This window comes from Mytilus edulis, chromosome 4 (assembly GCF_963676685.1).
Source record: "Mytilus edulis chromosome 4, xbMytEdul2.2, whole genome shotgun sequence".
Classification (NCBI taxonomy): domain Eukaryota; kingdom Metazoa; phylum Mollusca; class Bivalvia; order Mytilida; family Mytilidae; genus Mytilus; species Mytilus edulis.
Genome location: NC_092347.1, coordinates 84,545,962 through 84,566,712, shown reverse-complemented (window position 1 = coordinate 84,566,712; position 20,751 = coordinate 84,545,962). Strand labels below are relative to the sequence as shown.

General features: G+C 31.3%; 1 protein-coding gene across 2 annotated transcripts in view; it reads left to right on the top strand.

Moving 5' to 3' along the window:
- LOC139520797 (glycerol 3-phosphate dehydrogenase-like) overlaps positions 1–20,751 on the top strand; it is a 41,273-nt gene that overhangs the window by 10,528 nt on the left and 9,994 nt on the right. For both annotated transcript variants that reach the window (XM_071313748.1, XM_071313747.1), the window contains 3 exons: positions 13,068–13,221; positions 14,299–14,505; positions 17,378–17,538. In XM_071313748.1, coding sequence (XP_071169849.1) covers positions 13,068–13,221; positions 14,299–14,505; positions 17,378–17,538 — 522 coding nt within the window. The remainder of the gene's footprint in view (positions 1–13,067; positions 13,222–14,298; positions 14,506–17,377; positions 17,539–20,751) is intronic.

The following is a 20,751-nucleotide window of genomic DNA, read 5'->3' as shown; positions in this document are numbered from 1 at the left end:
GAATAATAGCTAATAAAAGGCACCTGGTGAACAATCAATGCCATTGGAATATGTACGGTCTGCTGTCAATCTACTTCTCAACAGGTGTTTTGCTCAGTGTTTTAATGATACATCATTCGTTAGCGTGTTGTTGGAGTTCGTATGGTTCTCCATAAAGTAAGATTTATTTCTGACCAGAAACAAGGAATTGTATCTACGTTTTCCTTTTTTTTCTAGAAAACACTTTGTCAAGTCAATTTTGGTGATTGCAATTTTGGAGCAAATCTTTAGAGTTTTTAAAATGCACAACATTTCTAAACGTCATATTTTACTATGAAAGAGTGGTGTTGAGAACTTTTGAAAAAATGATAAGTTGGATAGCTTGAAGACCCGATAAATCTGATTATTTATTTCTATTTCTCTATTTATATTCAACTGGTCGAGCACCTGTTTTTGTCAGTTTCTAATTACTTATTAAGTAATAATTTAGCTTTGTATTCCACAACGAAAATGTTGCATTATTATTACACACTGCGGTAAATTCAAAGTAAAATCATCTGTTTTTTTGTAATCCGATTACAGAAGAGAAATTCAACAGGTCTGTTTTTTAATCCAAAGTTTAATTCGAAAAATGCCTGTACGAAGTAAGGAAAGTAATAGTTGTTATCAATTCCTTCTGCTGGATAATATAAGCTACTGTTGAATTGTGTAAGGTTTATTTGACTTTCTTCTTAATAAATTTACCTTAGAGATCGGTATTATTTTAATACTTTTTTTAATGCGTTGAGAGCAAATATGTATGTGAGAACAATGGGTGATCGTTTTATGAGTCCTCAATTTTGAAATCATAGTGTTTCAGACGAAGTTATACCTTATAAAGCTGGTAAATCACAAAACATGAGTTGTATTTATATTATGAACACCTGGCCTTGCGGTCATAAAACTTTCGAGTCAGTTATTTGTACTCGGAATCGAAAATCAACCAATCAAAATGTTGGATTTCATGTTTCGAGCATGATTTTTGTGCTCCAAGCACTGAGCAAAGTTGCATGATTTCAAACCCTGGTGTGGGTGATTTTCAACTGCACTTGTAATCTCAAAGCTAATATACACTTTCTGTTGTATTTATCTAAAAGCATGATAGCTTTGATGAGTTGCTACAACAAATGGGTCTATACCACTACTGGTTGATGTTTCTGTTGTATTTATCTAAAAGCATGATAGTTTTGATTAGTTGTTACAACCAATGGGTCTATATCACTACTGGTTGATGTTTCTGTTGTATTTATCTAAAAGCATGATAGCTTTGATAAGTTGTTACAATCAATGGGTCTATACCACTACTGGTTTATGTTTCTGTTGTTTGTATCTACCACTGATCGGTCATTAGAAGCCAACATTTTCGTTTGGCGTACTAGTTTTTAAGCCTTCCAATTTTAACGATTTCTCAACCCCTCGGTGAATCTACTGGTGAACGTGTCAAACCTGAGGGATAACATTCAAGAATTCAGAACTGCTGTTTTAACATAAAGATCTAATTTATTGTGTCATCTTTCTTAAAATTTACTGTTTAAAACTATTATGTTGTTTTTTTTTTTTTTTTTTTTTTTTTTTTTTTTTTATAGTACTACAGTTTTGTTTCTCATAAAGGCATTTACTAGTGTAGCCTTAAAAAGAATTACCACATATTTGTTTTTGTGGAAGAAGACTTCAAGTCTTCTGAAGGCCTTTGGTGTGGGCTGTAAAATCATTGAACCGTTACCACATCCGTATGCCGCATCCGTTTCTGTGTATTACAATTTCATAACAACTTCCGATTCTTGACACCGATTTTAACACATGATTAAGCATCTGTATCATTTAATTTGTAAATTAGGATTGAAAAACAATCACTATCGTAAATATATACCCTTTTATTTATGTAAATCATTAATGTATGTGAAGTTAGCAGCCGGTTCGTTATTCGATATTCGATATTCAATATGAATTCAAATGAAATTTTGACAGTTTTAACTGAAAAGTGACAATCTAAGCCCTCCGTAGATATCGAAGATGACATTATTCTCGCAAATCATTTTGATACAATCCTTATATATGTATATACAAGGTCTATGAATTCGTCCAGTTTTATGTACATTTCGTTCCATTTAACTATTAAAATCATGCTTTTAATGTTATCAAATATTATATTTTTTATGACTTTCAAATAAATTTGAATATCTAACCGACTGCTAGCAGCCGGTTGGATATTGAATATCGAATATCGAATAACGAACCGGCTGCTAACTTCACATCCATAAATTACTGGATTTCATCTCATCTACATGAACGTTATTTGTTTACTTGTAACCGGATGTTTATAATGTAGATATTTGTAGTACGCATGAGTGAATTTGGTATCGGGTCGACTCACCCTGATTACAGGTTTGCCCTTGGTCTGTTCGTTCTGAGTTCTTTCGCTCTATGTTCATTCTCTTTACTCTTATCAAGGACGTTTTATATTATGTCCTCGCATTTATTAAAAAATATTAATAGTAAGGGTATCGTTAAAAAACCTCTAAAACACGATTTTGTGTGAAAATCATCACAAAAATATAATTGTTCCTTATTTTGTTCCAAAGGTAAGACAATCGTGTTCAGCCAATCAAATTCTGTGTTTCTCATGATCAAATTAATTATCCAATCAAAAACGTTTTCTCTGAAGATTATTCTAACATTCTAGATTTTGAACTTGTGTTGTTTTCATCTAGTTGTAAAACCGTGAACATGGCAGGTGAATTTTCATCTGCAAGGAGGTTCTTACACAGCTTTAGGATAAAAGCATGGATGATGGACAAAATCCAATGATGCAGTACTACCATTAAGAAAAAAAATAGTAGTTTTTTTCACTAATTTGTTGACATAATACTTGTTGTAACATATGTTATTATTGTATTCAATTAAATCATTTAAAGCACAATGTACTATTCTTTTTTCTTCACAAAGACCAACAAACAGGTTGGGACCCCCTCATAATGAGTGATGTCCCTTAAATGTCCCTTCAACAAGGGGTCATTTTACTGTTGAAAAAAAAAGAAAGAAAATGTTAAAGATTTTTTAACTCAAATGTGGGAAAATTCATTATATATGGAACAACTTTTCTAAATGAGGGGTCAAATTGATAAAGAAGATATAAGTTTCGAAATATCACAAAATTCTTTTGAAATGTTTTGACTATTTAATACTTGATAGATGCATAGTTCTTTGAGAAAAGGTTCATGAAATAATATGAATATAAAGGTGCTCATTTTTACAGTGGGTTGTAATTTTCTTCCCGTCATTTGGAGTGTTGTTTCCAACCTGTTAAAGGTCCATCTTTGTGAATAATTCAAAATTTGAAACTTCAACAAGCATTTGATATCCTTACACAAGTAAATAAATCCTGGTCTGCTAGCTACATGTACATGTTCATCTTTTCTACTGATTTAATAACTAGAATCATGCAAACAGACTTAAGAAAAAGGCATGTAAGTTCATCATACAAATATGACACTTTTTCAAGACAATCCAGATCGCGCAAAATACTTTGCTAAAAATTGTAACCTTTTAAACGATGGGAAATTTCAAAAGTTGGCAGGTATGTAACAAGTCTTTACTATTTTTATGCTCCATTTATGGGCATTATGTTTTCTGATCTGTCTGTCCGTCCTACTTCAGGTTAAAGTTTATGGTCGAGGTAGTTTTGATGAAGTTGAAATCCAATCAACTTGAAACTTAGTACACGTGTTCCTTATGATATGATCTTTCTAATTTTACTGCCAAAATAAAGATTTTACCTAATTTTCACGGTCCACTGAACACAGAAAATGATTGTACGGATGGGAAATCCATGTACTTATGACACATTCTTGTTTGAAGAAAAAAAAATACGTCATAACGATAATGGAACAAAGCAGGCTGGGTTAGTGGGGCTGCTTTTATGGTAATTCAAGTTACCTTTTATTCATCTTCTTCCACCTCAGAGCAATCAGCTCTTCGATTAGTATATGGATTCCGTTGTTTACGGTATTATTTTTCCACCATTTTTATAAATAGGGGGTACGCGCGACTAGCATACCTAACTTTAATACTTTCATCTGATATTTAGTTCATATTTAGTTGCAAGTGTATAATACCAGGACAAAACCGATCTGTTTATATGATGAAGAAAGATATTGAACATTTGTTATCCTTATACGTTATGCCACATTGAATTGGAAACGATTTGATGGTAACGATTAGGCGATTCTATGGGTGAGAATAAAACTGGAATTTTAGACTTATCATTCATTTTCAGGTTTTTATTTACCTTTATTCGAAAACAAAAGGAAAAATAATCCCCTCGCCTGTCACTTTGCTCATGAATAGTTTTCCTATTGTTGTTAAACCGTATTGAAAAAAAGACACTTTCCCAAATTGTACCAAATGAGAGCTTTCAAAATCAAATGATGTAATATAATTTCTGTCAAATACTAGTAGCATAGTTTTAGTTGTCAAATTGTTTTCGTCTGATAAGTTTATATGTCCCTCTGGTATCTTTCGTCTCTCTTTTAGAAGACAAACACTATTATTAAACAATAAAAAATACCATTTAGTTAAATAAGGATGAGTGTTATAGTAAGTATTGAGTTTATAAAACTTAAACCTCTGAGTGATGAGTTACATTAAAAAAAACCAGTCACGTGACGTACTGGTAATGGTTTTATCTGTGTCATATGAATAATGGAAATTATTCATTAAAGATAGAGACAGTCTTTTATTACTTAATAAAGAAGTCGATTGGTAGAATTGACATACTTGATACATCAATCTGTCAGTATGAAATATCATGTAAACTAACAGTTTAAAGAAAACATATAATACATCAATCTATAGATTTAATAATCATCAATTAACTCCTCTCTAGGAACTGTATTTATAGAAAATCTAAAATTCGGCCAACAAAAGTACACTATGTATCACTTGTTTCTCTAGTTTTTGCTCGCGAACTTGGCACTTATGACGGTTAAGTAGATTGATAGTCATTCGTCTGTATAGTTCAAGATTATTTTGTTTTGTCTAGTTCGTCTTTTTCTTTTATTAATGTTCGAATGAGTTCATTTTAAATTGGTTTTATATGATATGTATAAAGGTGCAACCATAACCTGCCTATATGCTTCAATGCAATCAAACTTCGTACTTATTGCGGCCTTTTGACCTTTTGAGTCTTTCATAGACGAAATGTCTGTCATGTGTAAATTTATTATCTTTCATGAGTTTATTTTCACACATTTTCTTTTCAGTTGCCTTGTTATTCGATTGTCACGCCGATGGTTTATTACATTTCATTGTTTACGTGTAATGTTGTAATTTTAATGTCATAATTAACACTGCCATTAAAGCGGGAGGTTTGGCATGACACAAAACCAGGTTCAACCCACCATTTTTTTCATAAAATGCCCTGTAATAAGTCAGGAAAATGGCCATTGTTACATTATAGTTCGTTTCTGTGTGTTTTACATTTCAGTGTTGTGTCTCTGTTGTGTCGTAGTTCTCTTATATTTGATACGTTTCCCTCAGTTTTAGTTTGTAACCCGGATCTGTTTTTTCTCTCTTGATTTATGAATTTTGAATAGCGGTATATTACTGTTGCCTTTATTTACTGTCTTTAGTTATCTTTAATATTTTCCGCATGTTTCAAGGATTTAAATCGTTACCGTCACCAAGAACAATCATCGCTGAACATTGGGGAAGGTAAAGTTGTGTAACAAATAGATAACTAAAATATGCTATGTTACTTTGTGTAAGGAAATTGAACTTCTAATGAAATTCAACAAATAGAAACAACAATAAAATATAGGTACATTATCATGATTAATTCCCGATCATCGACTTCTGCACTTTGTATAAGAAATTTGCATCGTATATTTAAATATGAAAACTTATCAATTACTATTACATGTATTATCCAGATTTCTGATATATAATTCTACTTTATGATAATGATATGACATAGATGTTTCATCAGGTTCCGCCAATTAGATTGACAGACACCAATAACACAAGGCATTCCAAAATTACGTTTTACATATTACGTCTATGACTTCATGTACTCTACATGACGGTGTTGCAGGGACAACAAATGAAATGATTGATTTAACTCAATAAAGTTTGTATTTTAAAGGGTTGTAATAACGCGTTGCACGTGAACACTCTTGAAATTTGAGGTGTTTCCCATCTAAGCCGGTCTACGCTTTAACACAGTTAACCATAAAGAATTCAAATGATTTATAATAAGTTTTAAAAACGCTATTATTTGTTTTACATATCTTAACTAGGAAAGATTTTTTTCAGCTCTTTGTAGTATTTTGTACAAAAAATATATATGTAGGACCATAAAGTGCGATGGGGACGCTAAAGTACGATGGTCACGCTAAAGTAAGATGGTCTACGCTAAAGTGCGATGCCTTCACACCCTTAGGTGCGATGGTTTGCGAAAGAATAGACGTAATAAACGTACTATGGATTACGACGTAAACAGTCTTTTATACAAACCAAAAAAATGAACATGCCGAAAGATAAATATAGAATATTCGATTAACAACTTTAAACGAAATGTCCATGACTTACTCAATTTAAACATAACCGTGCTTTGTCGGGTGAGGCAAAGGTGTTTTTTTTTCGGTTTCTGGAAGAAGGACTTGTGTCCTGCAGTCGACTATCTTACTATACATATACAAAAGTATACGTATAAGTATCCTTTATCCTGTTTTACTTTGAAGCTAACGGATACATTGAAATCATTGTTTATGTTGCATTTTACTTTGCGGTCCCCGTGAAAATAGTGTCGATTTTATTGAAAATTAAAGTCGGTAAAATAAAGGTACATGTATCATGTGTAAATCATAAATTGTCTCCTAAAAAATTATTTTGTACATTGTAGGAAAATACAACCTGTATTTATACTCGCTGCGAAAAAGGAGAAAGCTCGGAGAACATTGCATTTCTCTCTCATTTAAATTAAGAATGTTTTAAACAAATAAATGTTTTACAATGACGACTTGAAGGGGAGATGTTCACGTTAGTGACTGTGAACGGCAAGCTACACCAATTATCAAAATATTTGATACCGTCACGAATTAAAAAAAAATCATATATATAGGATATAAAGATTTTTGTCACACCAAACTTACCATTTTAGCAATTATTACGTAGTCGTTCTTCTTTATTTAGAAACAATCACTTTTAAGCCTAATGGTAATTATAAGGCTTTCACATATGTTATAAAACCTTATCATACTAGCTTTTGCAAAAATACTATTTATTACATCCGTGTTCTTTACATTACCCTTTTGGTCCATCGCACTTTTATTAGCGTGACACACCACCGTACTTTAGCGAACAAACAGCCATCGCACTTTAGCGTGATACACCTTCGTACTTTAGCGTAGACCATCGCACTTTAGCGTGACCATCGCACTTTAGAGTACCATTGCACTTTAGAGTCCTACATATATACTCTCTCTATATTGTTCTGTTAAGGGATTAGGAAGAGGTCTTATGCAATCAAAAATTGATAGTTTACACAAATAATCGGTCTGGATGATTATTGAGTATACATAACTTTATTCACTACATTTAACTTTTTTTCATCAAAATGACTAAATCAGATAGAATTTCCTATATGAATTTTCCAAATAATTTGAATTTCTTTTAAGATATATAATTGCTTTGTAGGGTGACAGAATTAACAGAATTTAGCTGTTTAAAAGGAAATAATAGACAACAATGCTATTTTCCTGTAGAATTCTTACATCAATGTGAACTGCATTTATATCGCAATCAATCACGATGTCCTATAACGTTATTACGGGTTTTATTTTAAGTATGTTTAATAAAATAAAAAATATATCCTCTGTTTACGTCGCAAGAACTCAGTTCTTGAGATAAAAATACAGTTATTGTAAAATTGAGTATATTTTTGATGACTTCATATGACATAAAACTTACTATAGAAAACACACTTAAAACTTTAACTAATATATATTCAAGGTTAAGGGCCATCAAATCAAATGAACAGTTATGAGTCAGTCAAAAAGGTAAACAAAGCACCATTTTATACTGTCAATATATAGTATACGATTCTGGAAGATACATTGTCTACATTCAAAGTTTTCATTCATCGATGTGAATGCATTCACTCCAATGAAAATATAACAATCTTTTTTTTTTCTTTTTTTTTTAACAATTTCGCTATGTCAACCGAGTCACTCTTAAAACAATATAAACAGGGTGTCAGACCAAAACTGATAGCCATTTGTCATGCCGGTCGTGATGGTTCAAATCTATTCCTAAGAAAGCATTTAGACAGATACTATATACTTGTGAAGGAGTCGATGAATATAACAATTACACGGAAAATAAAATGGCAATGATATCAACTCCCAATCAATTACGCATACATATCATTTTCCTCTAAAAATTTGAATATATAGTTTATCTGTGTTCATCCAAAACTTTATTACTAAGAAAATAAAAATTGATTTTTTCATCAATATATGACAAAATATTTAAACAAAATCAAAATGAAATTAAAAATGCGTTCCATAGTTTGCAAGACATGTTGATAATCTGCCAGTCACTGCATATGCAATCCACTCAGTTGCCAGGACATTCCGAAGGGTATTTTATCTGAAGTTTTCATTGAAACTCCTATGTATGTTAACTCGATAAACCACAGCTGATGTTTGACGATTTTATGCGAACTGTTTAGCTCTTTTTGTTTTTACTGTTACATGGGATTTGTATTGTATTTGAGTTCCCTATGGATTGATGTTTGTCGTATAGCATGGTAATGAAGTCTTTGAATTTAAATCGACTTTCAAGTTCATTCTTAGTTTTTATCAAAAGAATAATTATAATGATCAGATAATTTTTTTCAACGCAATTATTCAAGTTAAAAACTATCGATACAAGCCTTATTAGAAGATCAAAACTTTTAAAATGAAATTAAAATAGATATCGTTAGTCAAGTAAACATTTTGTTCACGTGTTGCTGACATGAGCCACACGACGGTTGCAACATATGGAGCAGGATCTGCTTACCCTTCCAGAACAAATCAACCAAAGTATTTTGTGGGGATTTTTGTTGCTTAGTCTTTAGTTTGTGTCTTATGTACTATTGTTTGTCTGTTTGTCTTTTTTCTTTTTAGCCATGACGATGTCAGTTTATTTTCGATTTATTAGTTTGAATGTCTGGTATTTTCCGCTACTAAATTAACACAGTGTTTGTTGGGGTTCGTAGGATCAGTCTATTTCTGTTCTGTATTTTGTGTTTTGTATACCGTTTTTTTTTTCTGCCATGACGTTGTCAGTTTGTCATCGAAATGCGAGTTTTAATATCCTTGTGTTATAGTACACATTTCTTTTATTTATAAGCAATGCTTTAATTTATAAAATGGCGGACCTATGTTCAAACGGTTGTATTTTTTTATGTATACAGGAACAAGTATTTGTAAAATACAACAGGCACTATTGTTGTTATCTATTAGTGCGATGTGTTTGATCTTTTGATTCTGCCATTTGATAAGGGACTGTCTTTTTTGAATATTCCTCGGAGTTCGCTATTTCTGTGATTTTACTTTTGCCGCACAAAACATCTCAAGACACGGTTACCTTGATTATAGAAAAGAGGATGTGGTATGATTGCCAATGAGACAACTATCAACAAAAGACCAAAATGACACAGACATTAACAACTAGATGTATTAGACATGTATTGGATAAGTATTGGATAAGTATTCAGTTGATCCATACTCTAGATGTGATGAAAGTTAATTTTAGCAAATAATGGATTGATACTTGCAATATTCAAAGGCCTGCATAACTCGATCTTTTTGTAGACATTTGGCTATGATATCCTGATTTCAATAAAAACCTAATAACTGAAAATAAGAAATATAAAACCCACGTCTCAAGATGAATTTGTACGATAAATGAATAATCTAGCTCATATAAATAAATGACTTATGAATGGAAGAATAATATACAAGTCCTGATCTGTAGACAAAAGATAGATGACTTATTTAGTTCACTCGATATTTGACCATCAACAAAACAATTCTTATAGCTTTGTACTGGAAATATTTCTATTGAAACTTAACATTTATGTTTACTACATAAATGGCATTGCAAATTATGTTTATGGACATTATAATTCAATTTAACGTAATCATCTTTGTTATTAAGTAAAAGGTCGATCGAAATCTGTGACTATTCTTATTTCAGCTCAAATTATTCTGTTCATAGTAGAAAAAAATAAATTACAACAACTACAAATTGACCAGTTTCTCAGGGCCACAATTTGGTTAATAGCAACAAAAAGAAAGCTATATACGTAATTTGCTATTTTAAACGAAATAAATTGCCAAAAACTCAATTTCAACTAGGATTTCAATTTACACAAGCAAAATGACGGGTGCAAGATGTTGAGCAGGATCTGCTAACTCCTCCGGAGCAATTATTAATACACCATTTTTTTTTATTGGGGTTCGTTTTGCTCAGTCTATGTTGTGTTGTGTTGTGTTGTGTTTTGTATTTTATTTTATTTTTTGTTTTTTTGCAATGGCGCTGACAATTTATTTTTGTCTAATGAGTTTGAATATCTCTTGTTAACTATCACATTTCTTGCGTATTAGGGTCTGGTTTCCATCTAATTTAAATATCAGCTGTATTTGTTTGAGGTTAATAAACAGGTGTAAGGCTATCTTCAGCTCTGTTTAATAAGTGAAAACAATGTGAACATGCGCAATAAATTTTAATGAATAAAAAATTGATGTCATAACAAGCATACTAATTATAATGTGGTCGAATTAAAAAACATGATTGAATTGTTACATGTATCACTAGAAAAATACGATCTTACTGTCTGCTTAGAGTAATATGACAGTATTTATCCATTCGTTTGGTATGTTTTGAGCTCTTTTTTTTTGCCATTTGATTAGAGACTTTCCGTTTTGAATATTCCGCGGAGTTCATTTTTTTTGTGTTTTTACTTTTTGGTAAACAAGGGAAAAATTTAGGATTCATTATCTGTTGATAAGATGAGAGCTTTAATCTCAAGAGGTCAGAATGACTTTTTATTTACATACTCTATAAATCAATAATCAGCTTGTGGAAAATACTAACAAAGAAACATTAAAATATAGCAACAATATTTTGAAATTTGATACCAAAAACATCAATGTAATGTACTTTTGATTTCCGATAGAATTATTTGTAAACAATATAACAATACTCTATAAGCAAATTTCCTTTACAAAGATCAGTTAACTTAATCAAGGAAGTTTGAAAGTTCATGTTAAAGTATTCCGATTTAGGCTATTCTCAGGACAATAGATTAACGCATTACATAAGCTCCTGACATAATAATCACACAGACGAACGAAACAACAAACGAAAGGATGAATACAGGATATTAACTTTGTACTTCTTGTGTAACAGATTCCATTGTCTTATTAGTTTTAGCGTAACAAAGCAAGTAAAAGTCTGTTTTGATTAGGTTTTAACAATAAAAACCTGAATATTGACAAAAGATATAAATATTCACAGAACAGAGACGTAAATGAACAGAAACGATTGCATTGCACTGACACTTGATTCTTAAAATGTTTTGAATTTAATTTACGTAAATAAAATATCACATGAGAAGATATAATACGTGAAATATATAAGATTGTAGTTCCAGGGAACTACTTTGCAATACTGTGTTTTGAACATTAATCTTTTATTAAATTATATACGTTAGATATCATGAAGCAAGATATTACTTGTTTTGTAAAGTACAACAGAATAAAAACGCTATTAAGGGTAAAAGGTTTATATAATTTAAAAATGCATTATTTTACTTCAGGCAATACATATTACAATGATAACACAGAGACTATTTAAGGTTAAAAATACTTCATAGATTTTAATGAAACTTGATTAACCGTAGTAAACCGATGTTCAATACTTATAAAACGATATAGAAGATAAAAATCACATAAATAAACATGATATGTGAAAATAGAAGATCATAGTTCAATAAGAACTACTTTGCAACAATGTGTTTTGAACATAAAATCTTTTATTAAGTTCTATATGTTAGAAATCATGAAACAAGATATCTTTGAATGTTTGAAATACTAAGGCGTTTCTACCTCAGGAATAAATTACTGAGTACCTTGGCTGTATTTGGCAAAACTTTTAGGAATTTTAGTCCTCAACTTCTTACTTTTTTTGGCCTTTTTAACTATTTTGGATTCGAGCGTCACTGGATCATATGAGTCTTTTGTAGACGAAACGCGCGTCTGATGTGAATATCAAATTTAATACTGGTTTCTATGATGAGTTTATTTATAAACTATTCTTCTAGAAAGTATAACGAAAGAAAACCGTTCTTCAGTATAAAAATATATGTCATTATAGATATGCCATTTCACATATAAGTGAATTTGAAAGGTTTACATAATTTATGAATACATTCTACAAAATAGAAGCAATACATATAAATCACAAGAGTGGCTATTATAGAGTTAAAATACAGCATTATTTTTAATTACATTCCCCCCCCCCCAAAAAAAAAAATAAATTACAAGAACAGTTGTTAACCTACCTTCAAAATTAATAAATCGATGGAAAAGATAAAAAATCAAGTGATAGACAAAAGATGACGGAATACTCATCTGAAAGAGAGACAGAAAAACCCCATAGGTGTATTTAAAATGGCAAAAAAAACAAACCCAACATTTAAAAAAAAACCAAATACATAGAAAAGTACACAAAACACAACACACAAAACGAAAGATTTAGCAACGCATACTCCACAACAAAAAACAAAAACAATACCGGAAATGATACCGGGACCCGTCGTGTTGCTCATATTTGTACACTTACGGTAAAAAGTTTAATTAAGTAGGTCAGTTTCGAGGAAAAGATGAAAAGGCTTTCTCTTCCAATTTTATGAAAACGAATATTATCCTACCTTATTTTTATGTTATGATTTCATTCGATTGGTTCTTTTGGAAATATTTTTTTCTATTATATTTCAGTGGAATGCTTCATACAGGTTTCGACGCACCTCTTGGAAGTTTAGAACTGCACTGCATTCAACAATGTCAACTTCATATTTTTGATATACTCAACAAGCTAGATTTACCATACAATCGCATTGGGGCTACAATGGTAGCGTGGGATTCAGCTCAGGTAACACAACATTTTCATTATTTCCAGTTTATTATTGGAAATCAGGATATTTGATTTATGATACACAGAACCAACAAAAACAACTAAACGAACTTATTGCAATTAAGAAAATGATTTTTTTCAATAATTTTAAATAATAAATTTGTTTTAACTTGATTTTTACTTGACATTTAAACTTTTATTTTAAGTATTACATTTGCATGCATATTAAAGCAATTAAAAAAAACCAAAAAAAAAACAATTGGTTTCGGGTCATCACAGTAAATGCAGTAACGACGTCATAATAGCTTCGTGTACACATTTTTACAGATTTTGATAATTTTTCAAAGGTTTTTGCAAGGATTTTGTATTTCCAACTCAGAGTTATTTTGGATGGATTAACTGCATGTGCCCGAATGACAGGGAAATGTAACGATACATATGGATAACTAATAACTCTACTCTGATTCTTTCTCGTCCGCGTTACTCTTTGTTACTTGCATAAGGACTTAGCATAATTCATCCAAATTCCCACAGAATATGAAATTATGCATCTGTTATTTTAATGTGAAATGAAGGATCTTCAAAGTTTTCCATATCAAAACAAACAATTTGTTATTTCTGCACATATTAATATAAAAGATGCAAAAGTTGAAAAATGAGACATGTTCGCTAGACCACATGAAGATTATGTTCACAACAAAAGGTCACTGTACAACCGTATAACCAAAGTTCATCAGTTGGGTAACTGCAAATTATTGAAGCAGCTTGACGGATTGCAACAAACACTGCAGTTATATTTGGTAAAGTTTTGTAGCTGCTTATTTGGTTTTTGATCTGAGTGATATTTCGTGAATTCCACACCAAAACAAGGACTTTAACATTTCTGATTAAAATTGGGGACACCAGGCGATACACACCTTTCTTTGAAGACTGACATATTTTCATTCAAAGCTTCCGACATATTCCTCTTCTTAAAAAAGCATCATGCGTATTCAGTCTTCAGCATATTCACATCGAAACAAAATGCCTACAGTATAAAAACGTGTTCAATCCATACACTTTTTAATATGATTTTATTGTTATTTTTTTTTGTAGATGTCAAAACTACCTAAAATTATGCAACATTCAAGAATATCTAAACTTTCTGAAATTAATCAAATCAGTTTATCGGAACTTTACCAGAGAGAACCAAATTTGTCGAGAAATGCTACTGGTGCAATACATATCCCGGGAGAATCTATAGTGGACCCTTGGTTAACTCCTATAGTAATGGCTGAGCATGCACGTATAAGAGGTGCAAAGGTTTGTTTAGTTGATGCAATTTAAAAATTACCTAGATCATGGTTAAAACAGCTTTATTTGCACTAAAGATACATACCCGTAAACGTTTTTCAAATGGAAACGCAGTATTTGTGAGATGTTTGAAGATTTAATTTTCTTTTGGAAATCATTATGTACACCCCATATGATTCTCTCTCGATTTAAACATTAAAATCCGTTTTTTTCATAAACTCTGAAAAAGTAACTAAAATTCAAGAGCTTTAAAAAAAATATGGGTTTAATTGAATTATTAAAAAACATAAGGTTTATATTAGCGAGTCAAATTTCAAAGAGCCTAGCCTACATACATAAAACTAGAGATTAAAATATTTGACAAGGAGTTCAAAACAAGATCAGTGATTACCCTTACACTTTACTCAATTATATATTTCTCATCTTTAATCTGGCTTAAACACATTGTTTTGTCTACAAAAAATGTTAGAGAAGTAAACAGCCTTATAAATACATTCTAAAGTTTATATTTCATATACTGCACTATTCTGGTATTTTATGTTAAGATATATTAATATATATAGATTCTACCACTACATCGAGTGTGATACGATATTTATCCACTCGAGACAGTTACATTTTCAAATTTAAAACGCAGGCCTTGCCGAGCGTTTTGAATATTTAAAATTTAACTGTCGAGAGTGGATAAATATCGTATTACACGAGATTTGGTGGTGGAATCTGTTTCTCTAATGATTTTTAAACAATACGCAGGCAAACTTATTCCTTCTTTGCGACTGATTTGCAAAAAGATGTGTTCTGTCTATGTGACGTCATCAGGCATGATCACCTTTTTTCATGCAGTCACAATAGGAAATCCAGAGGAAAACAAGAAAATTAGACGTCATAATCGGATTTTAACCAATGAAAAACTAAGATCAAACGAACAACACGTTGATTAATTTTTTTATACAATGGGAGCAGAAAGGGATAAGTTGACGAAGAATTAGAGAAATGTTATTATATGTAATATACATATATATTTTAATCTGTGTTTTGCAGTCTCTCATAACTCTTTTTAAAACGTTTTTTTTTTATATACATTGATCTGTTAATATTATATTATGTTTTATATCAAATGTTTTAAAGAGGTGAGCCTCTAATAGATTATTTGTTGTTGGTGTCTGATTCTAGAACTATAAAATTACAATATATAATGGTTATTTTTTTTTTAGTCCAGTAACTATTATATGAATGCAGACGTTTTTTTTTTATAATGACAGAACCTGTCGTTAGAAAGGAAATAAGTATGTCTTATGGTAATTTTCCGATCAAGGATATAATGATTTCGAGCTTTGATTCCTACGTTGCCTTGTAGCTGTGAAATCTTGAATTAATCAAAAAGAGCAGTCTCCGACTCTTTAAGGTTTACAACTGGTTGCACACTGATAAATTAACTATTAAATAATAAATCACTGTGAAGTGTCTTGTAACAATTCCAGTTAATCACTTGTCACCTCATGGCGACAACGAATTTCAAGACAGATACATAAAACACAGTGTCCAAAGCACTTGATTAAAACCTATGATATAAACGCAGGATTAACTTGAATACTAAAATGAGCTTAGCCAAAAATCTTTCATGTAAACCGAATGTTTTCCAACGAACAGTTTGGCAATAAATAAATAAGATGACACAGTACCAAATAGTTCACAGTCCTTAGGTATCTATGTTTTGATTGCCTTTTCGTTATCAGTTTGTCTTCAACTTATGAGTTTGAATATCTCTTTGATATCTTTCGTCTTTCTTTTACTGATAATCAAAACTCGTTAACCAATTAAAAATATATGATGATCCTGTTGTTCAGAGGTTGTCGCTTGTTGGTGTTGTTCATAAGTGTTTCTCGTTTATCGTTTTCACAAAGATTAGACAGTTGGTTTCCCTGATTGCATTGTTTTACACTTTTTATTTTGGGGCCCTTGATAGCTTGGTGTTGATTCTGAGCCAAAACTCCGTGTTGAAGGCTGTACTTCGACCTATAATTGTTTTCTTTTTATACATTGTGATTTTAGTGGAGAATTGTCACAGTGGCACTCGTACCACATATTCTTGGTATGACCATATCAATGATAATCCATATCTTATTATTTGACTGAGGATAACCCTCGTTTATGTTCTTTTTGTGTATGTCTGTATGTTAGGTTTTTTGTGTGCTCAGTGCGGATCTAATGAGTCAAACATTTTCAACTGTTCTTTTGTAATACCACTTATCCACGTTAGGAGGATTGTTATTCGCCTATTAACATAGTTAAATCCGCTACATCCTTTATGTGAAAAAATCAGTGGTTGTCGTTGATAATTGTCTTGCTTTTTGATTTTTCGTTCAATGATTCATTCTAAATCGTACTGGACCATTATCTTTTGATGTGTACATTTCGTCATACGGGATTTGTAATGCTTATTTTTCAGAATGACTTTTGATCACTGTTGATGGCAGCAGATTGCCAGTTAGTATTTTACACTCCAGTCTGACCCTTGTCTGTTTGTCTTACATTGATAGATATTTAATTGTCAGTTTAATCCTAACCGATTATTCACCAATCTTACCCACTTGGTATATTATCATATACAGCATTTGAATATGAATATTAAGCCGTCATCAGCATAGTAACCTGTACTTTGGAAGTGTCATGATTAAAATATTCTGAAATGAATTCAAATTGAACTACATAAAATTCCTAGAAATTCTTAGATATTAAGAAGTACCATATCCCGACATAAACATGTACATACTACCGATACATATATATATATATATATATCTGTGAAAACGAACACTTACGTGCAAGTTTTATAGCAAAAATCTTACTGTTGCCAATACAAATATTTCCTTTTTTCTAGATATATACAAGTACAATGGTCAATAATGTTGAATTTAATTATAGTAATAGGACATGGAATGTTTATACGAACAAAGGAAACGTTGAAAGTAAAATAGTTATAAATTGTTCCGGTCTGTATGGCGATATTGTTGAAAAGATTGCCGGATATTCATCTTTCAAGTAAGTGCCATATTATTCATATTACAACTTTGACATATGGTGTCCTAAGGAAATTTTTTTTCGAGTAATGTTCGGAACTTCCCATTGAATCTACTTTTTCGAAGCAAACATGATAAATGCACACGATTCATGTTTTTTTTAAACACTTTTTACCTATTATGTCTGTTTGTTTTTCAATACAAAGGAATTTGATGCGAATGTAATACAAGTTCAATCCACCATTTTCTTCATAAACAATTTCTGTACCAAGGCCGGAATATGACAGTTATTATCCATTAGTTGTGATGTGTTTGAGCTTTTGATTCTGCCATTTGATTAGGGGCTGTCCTATCTGAATTTTCCTCGGAGTTCAGTATTTTTGTGATTTATCTTTTTAGTATACTTTCTGACAAATACGACATTCCTGAATCAGTAAAATACAAATTTCGAATTGCTACAGTGTCGCATTAAAAATTCACCAAAAATCAAGGGCAAAAAAGGCATTTTCGTAGTTTTTACGTTCTATTTCAAATCTCAAAAATATTATTCATAGTGTGAGCAAGGTACACAACTGTATTATTCAGTTGTATGTCGAATAGATATAGGAAGATGTGGTGTGAGTGCCAATGAGACAACTCTCCATACAAATAACAATTTAAAAAGTAAACCATTATAGGTTAAAGTACGGCCTTCAACACGGAGCCTTAGCTCACACCGAACAACAAGCTATAAAGGTCCCCAAAATTACTAGTGTAAAACCATTCAAACGGGAAAACCAACGGTCTAATCTATATTAACAAAACGAGAAACGAGAAACACGTATATATTACATAAACAAACGACAACTACTGTACATCAGATTCATTTGTATTAATTGTTTTAATATTTCAAACATTGTTTAATTTTCCATGTTCTCTATGATGTACGAGATTTGTACAAGGAAAATTGTAAATTTTGCAATTTTGATGTCACTAGGATGTTATTAACACGTTCAAATTGACCTATTATTCTTAAATTACCATTTTAGAGATTGTTTTGGGGCCGATTTAATTGGAACCGCAGCCTTTATTATAATTTTGTATATGATATCTTGTAGCAAATATATTTATGGCAGAATAATTTAATTGGTTGTTTTTACATTTTGCCTGAATGATATAACTTAAAAGCCATAGAACAAATATGCAAGACTTAATTAAAAAGAATCCCGATATCTCACTGACTGAAGTCTTGAGTTTATCTGAAGCATGTCAATTGATAGATAAAGTATTCCTTTTGCTCACAACTAACTAGTGTCTGTCATGGTTAGATGACACATTTGTAAGTGAATAGTCGCGTCGTGATATGAATCAAAATGTTTGCGATTTCTGTCTTTCTTTTATAAACTAGATGTACAAATTTAAAAAAAAATGACTCATTTATGTATTTAGAGGTCTGATAGAACAACTCTTATACTCATAGCATTAGTTACCTGTTTTGAAATAGCCTATGAAAATAATGATATCCTGTATTTCTTGAAAAAGGTTTAAATTTACACACTCATGTTCAGTAATTTTTGTGAGAATACTTTTCCCGAAAATTTATGTAATATAGTATAAAAAATAAAGACAACAGTAGTATACCGCTGTTCGAAATTTATAAATCGATTGAGGATCAAACAAATCCAGGTTACAAACTGAAACTGAGGGAAACACATCAAATATAAGAGGAGAACTACGACACAACAGAAACACAACACTTAAATGCACACACAGAAACGAACTGTAATATAACGATGGCTATTTTCCGCACTTGGTACGGGACATTTTAAGAAAAAAAGGGTGGGTTTAACCTGGTTATGTGGCTAGCTTAACCTCCCGCCCTTTAGAAATTTGAAACAATGCAACAATAGTTTACAGATGTGCAAATCTAGTAAAATTTGTAAGAGACAAATCAAGATAAAAACAAAAACTGAGAGATTTATAAGATTCACAAAAGGAACGAGACCGTGAGCGTCGACAGGGCAAGCGGCTTCTGATATTCATAACTCACTCGTCATAATTAACACTCAAAATGTCAAAATCTTGAACTCAACAGCCTTAGTAAATTTTCAGATCTGGATCAAACGCTTATACTGGTATCTTAAAATCTATGACCGCGAAAACATTACCATAGTGAGTAGAGACAACAGATCCTACAGCATATGGTGTCTGATGGAAAGTTGTCTCATTGGCAATCATATCACATTTCATAAAATTGTTGTCCATCAGAAGTCCAGCAGTTTAATGATAATATATTTGTTGTATTTTTCTTCGAATCAGTGTGATTCTTCACTTCAACGAATGATTTATATCTACGTTTCTCAATTTTATAGAAAACAACTCTGTTCGCAGGGACGATGCAATAATTCTTTCAATTTATCATGTTCAATAATAGTGTTAAGCGTAGACAAATATAATGTTTTGATGTAAATGAATTAAATTGTAAGCCTAGTGATTGAAGATTTTGTAGTAAATCTTTAGAACGTTTAATATACCCCATTTGATTGACACTGTGGTTTTGGTATACCTTTTCACATTATTGTTACAGTCATATGTGTAAGAACAAAATGGTAGTACATGTATTAAAGAACTGTAGAAATATATGTAGTCGAATGGCTTGACGGATCCGTCTATGTATCCTTCTTCATTAGGATTTGTTTTGAAAATCAGGTATTCAGTATTATAATGGAGAGACTTTTATCATCCATTTTTTTTAGTGTTGCCAAATCGTAGACTTTTGCCTAACCGGTTACTCGGATAATCGTTCGACCGATTAACCGGTTAACCGGTAATTTAAGTTGGTGTTTGAAAGCCTTATCAATAGAACCCTACACATAGATATAAGATGTGGTATGAGTGTCAATTTGACAACAAGTCATAAATACGCTTTTAGAATTGAAGTTTTTCCTTTGGCATTATAAGGCTTGTCTGTGAGGATTCCTGGCGAAGTTTGACTTTTAATAATCAAATACACCGTATCAACTATAGCGTTTGTACCAACTTCAGATTAAAAAATCAAAAATAAATATCTTAATCTCGTAGAATTGAACTGAATATGTCATATGTCTGAAACCAATTATTCTTTCATTTTCTCTTGCTGTCTCCGAAAATAATGGGGTGTGTTTCAATTTGAAATGATTAATTATAAAAAAGAAGATGTGGTATGATTGCCAATGAGACAATTCTTCACAAGAGACCAAAATGACACAGACATTAA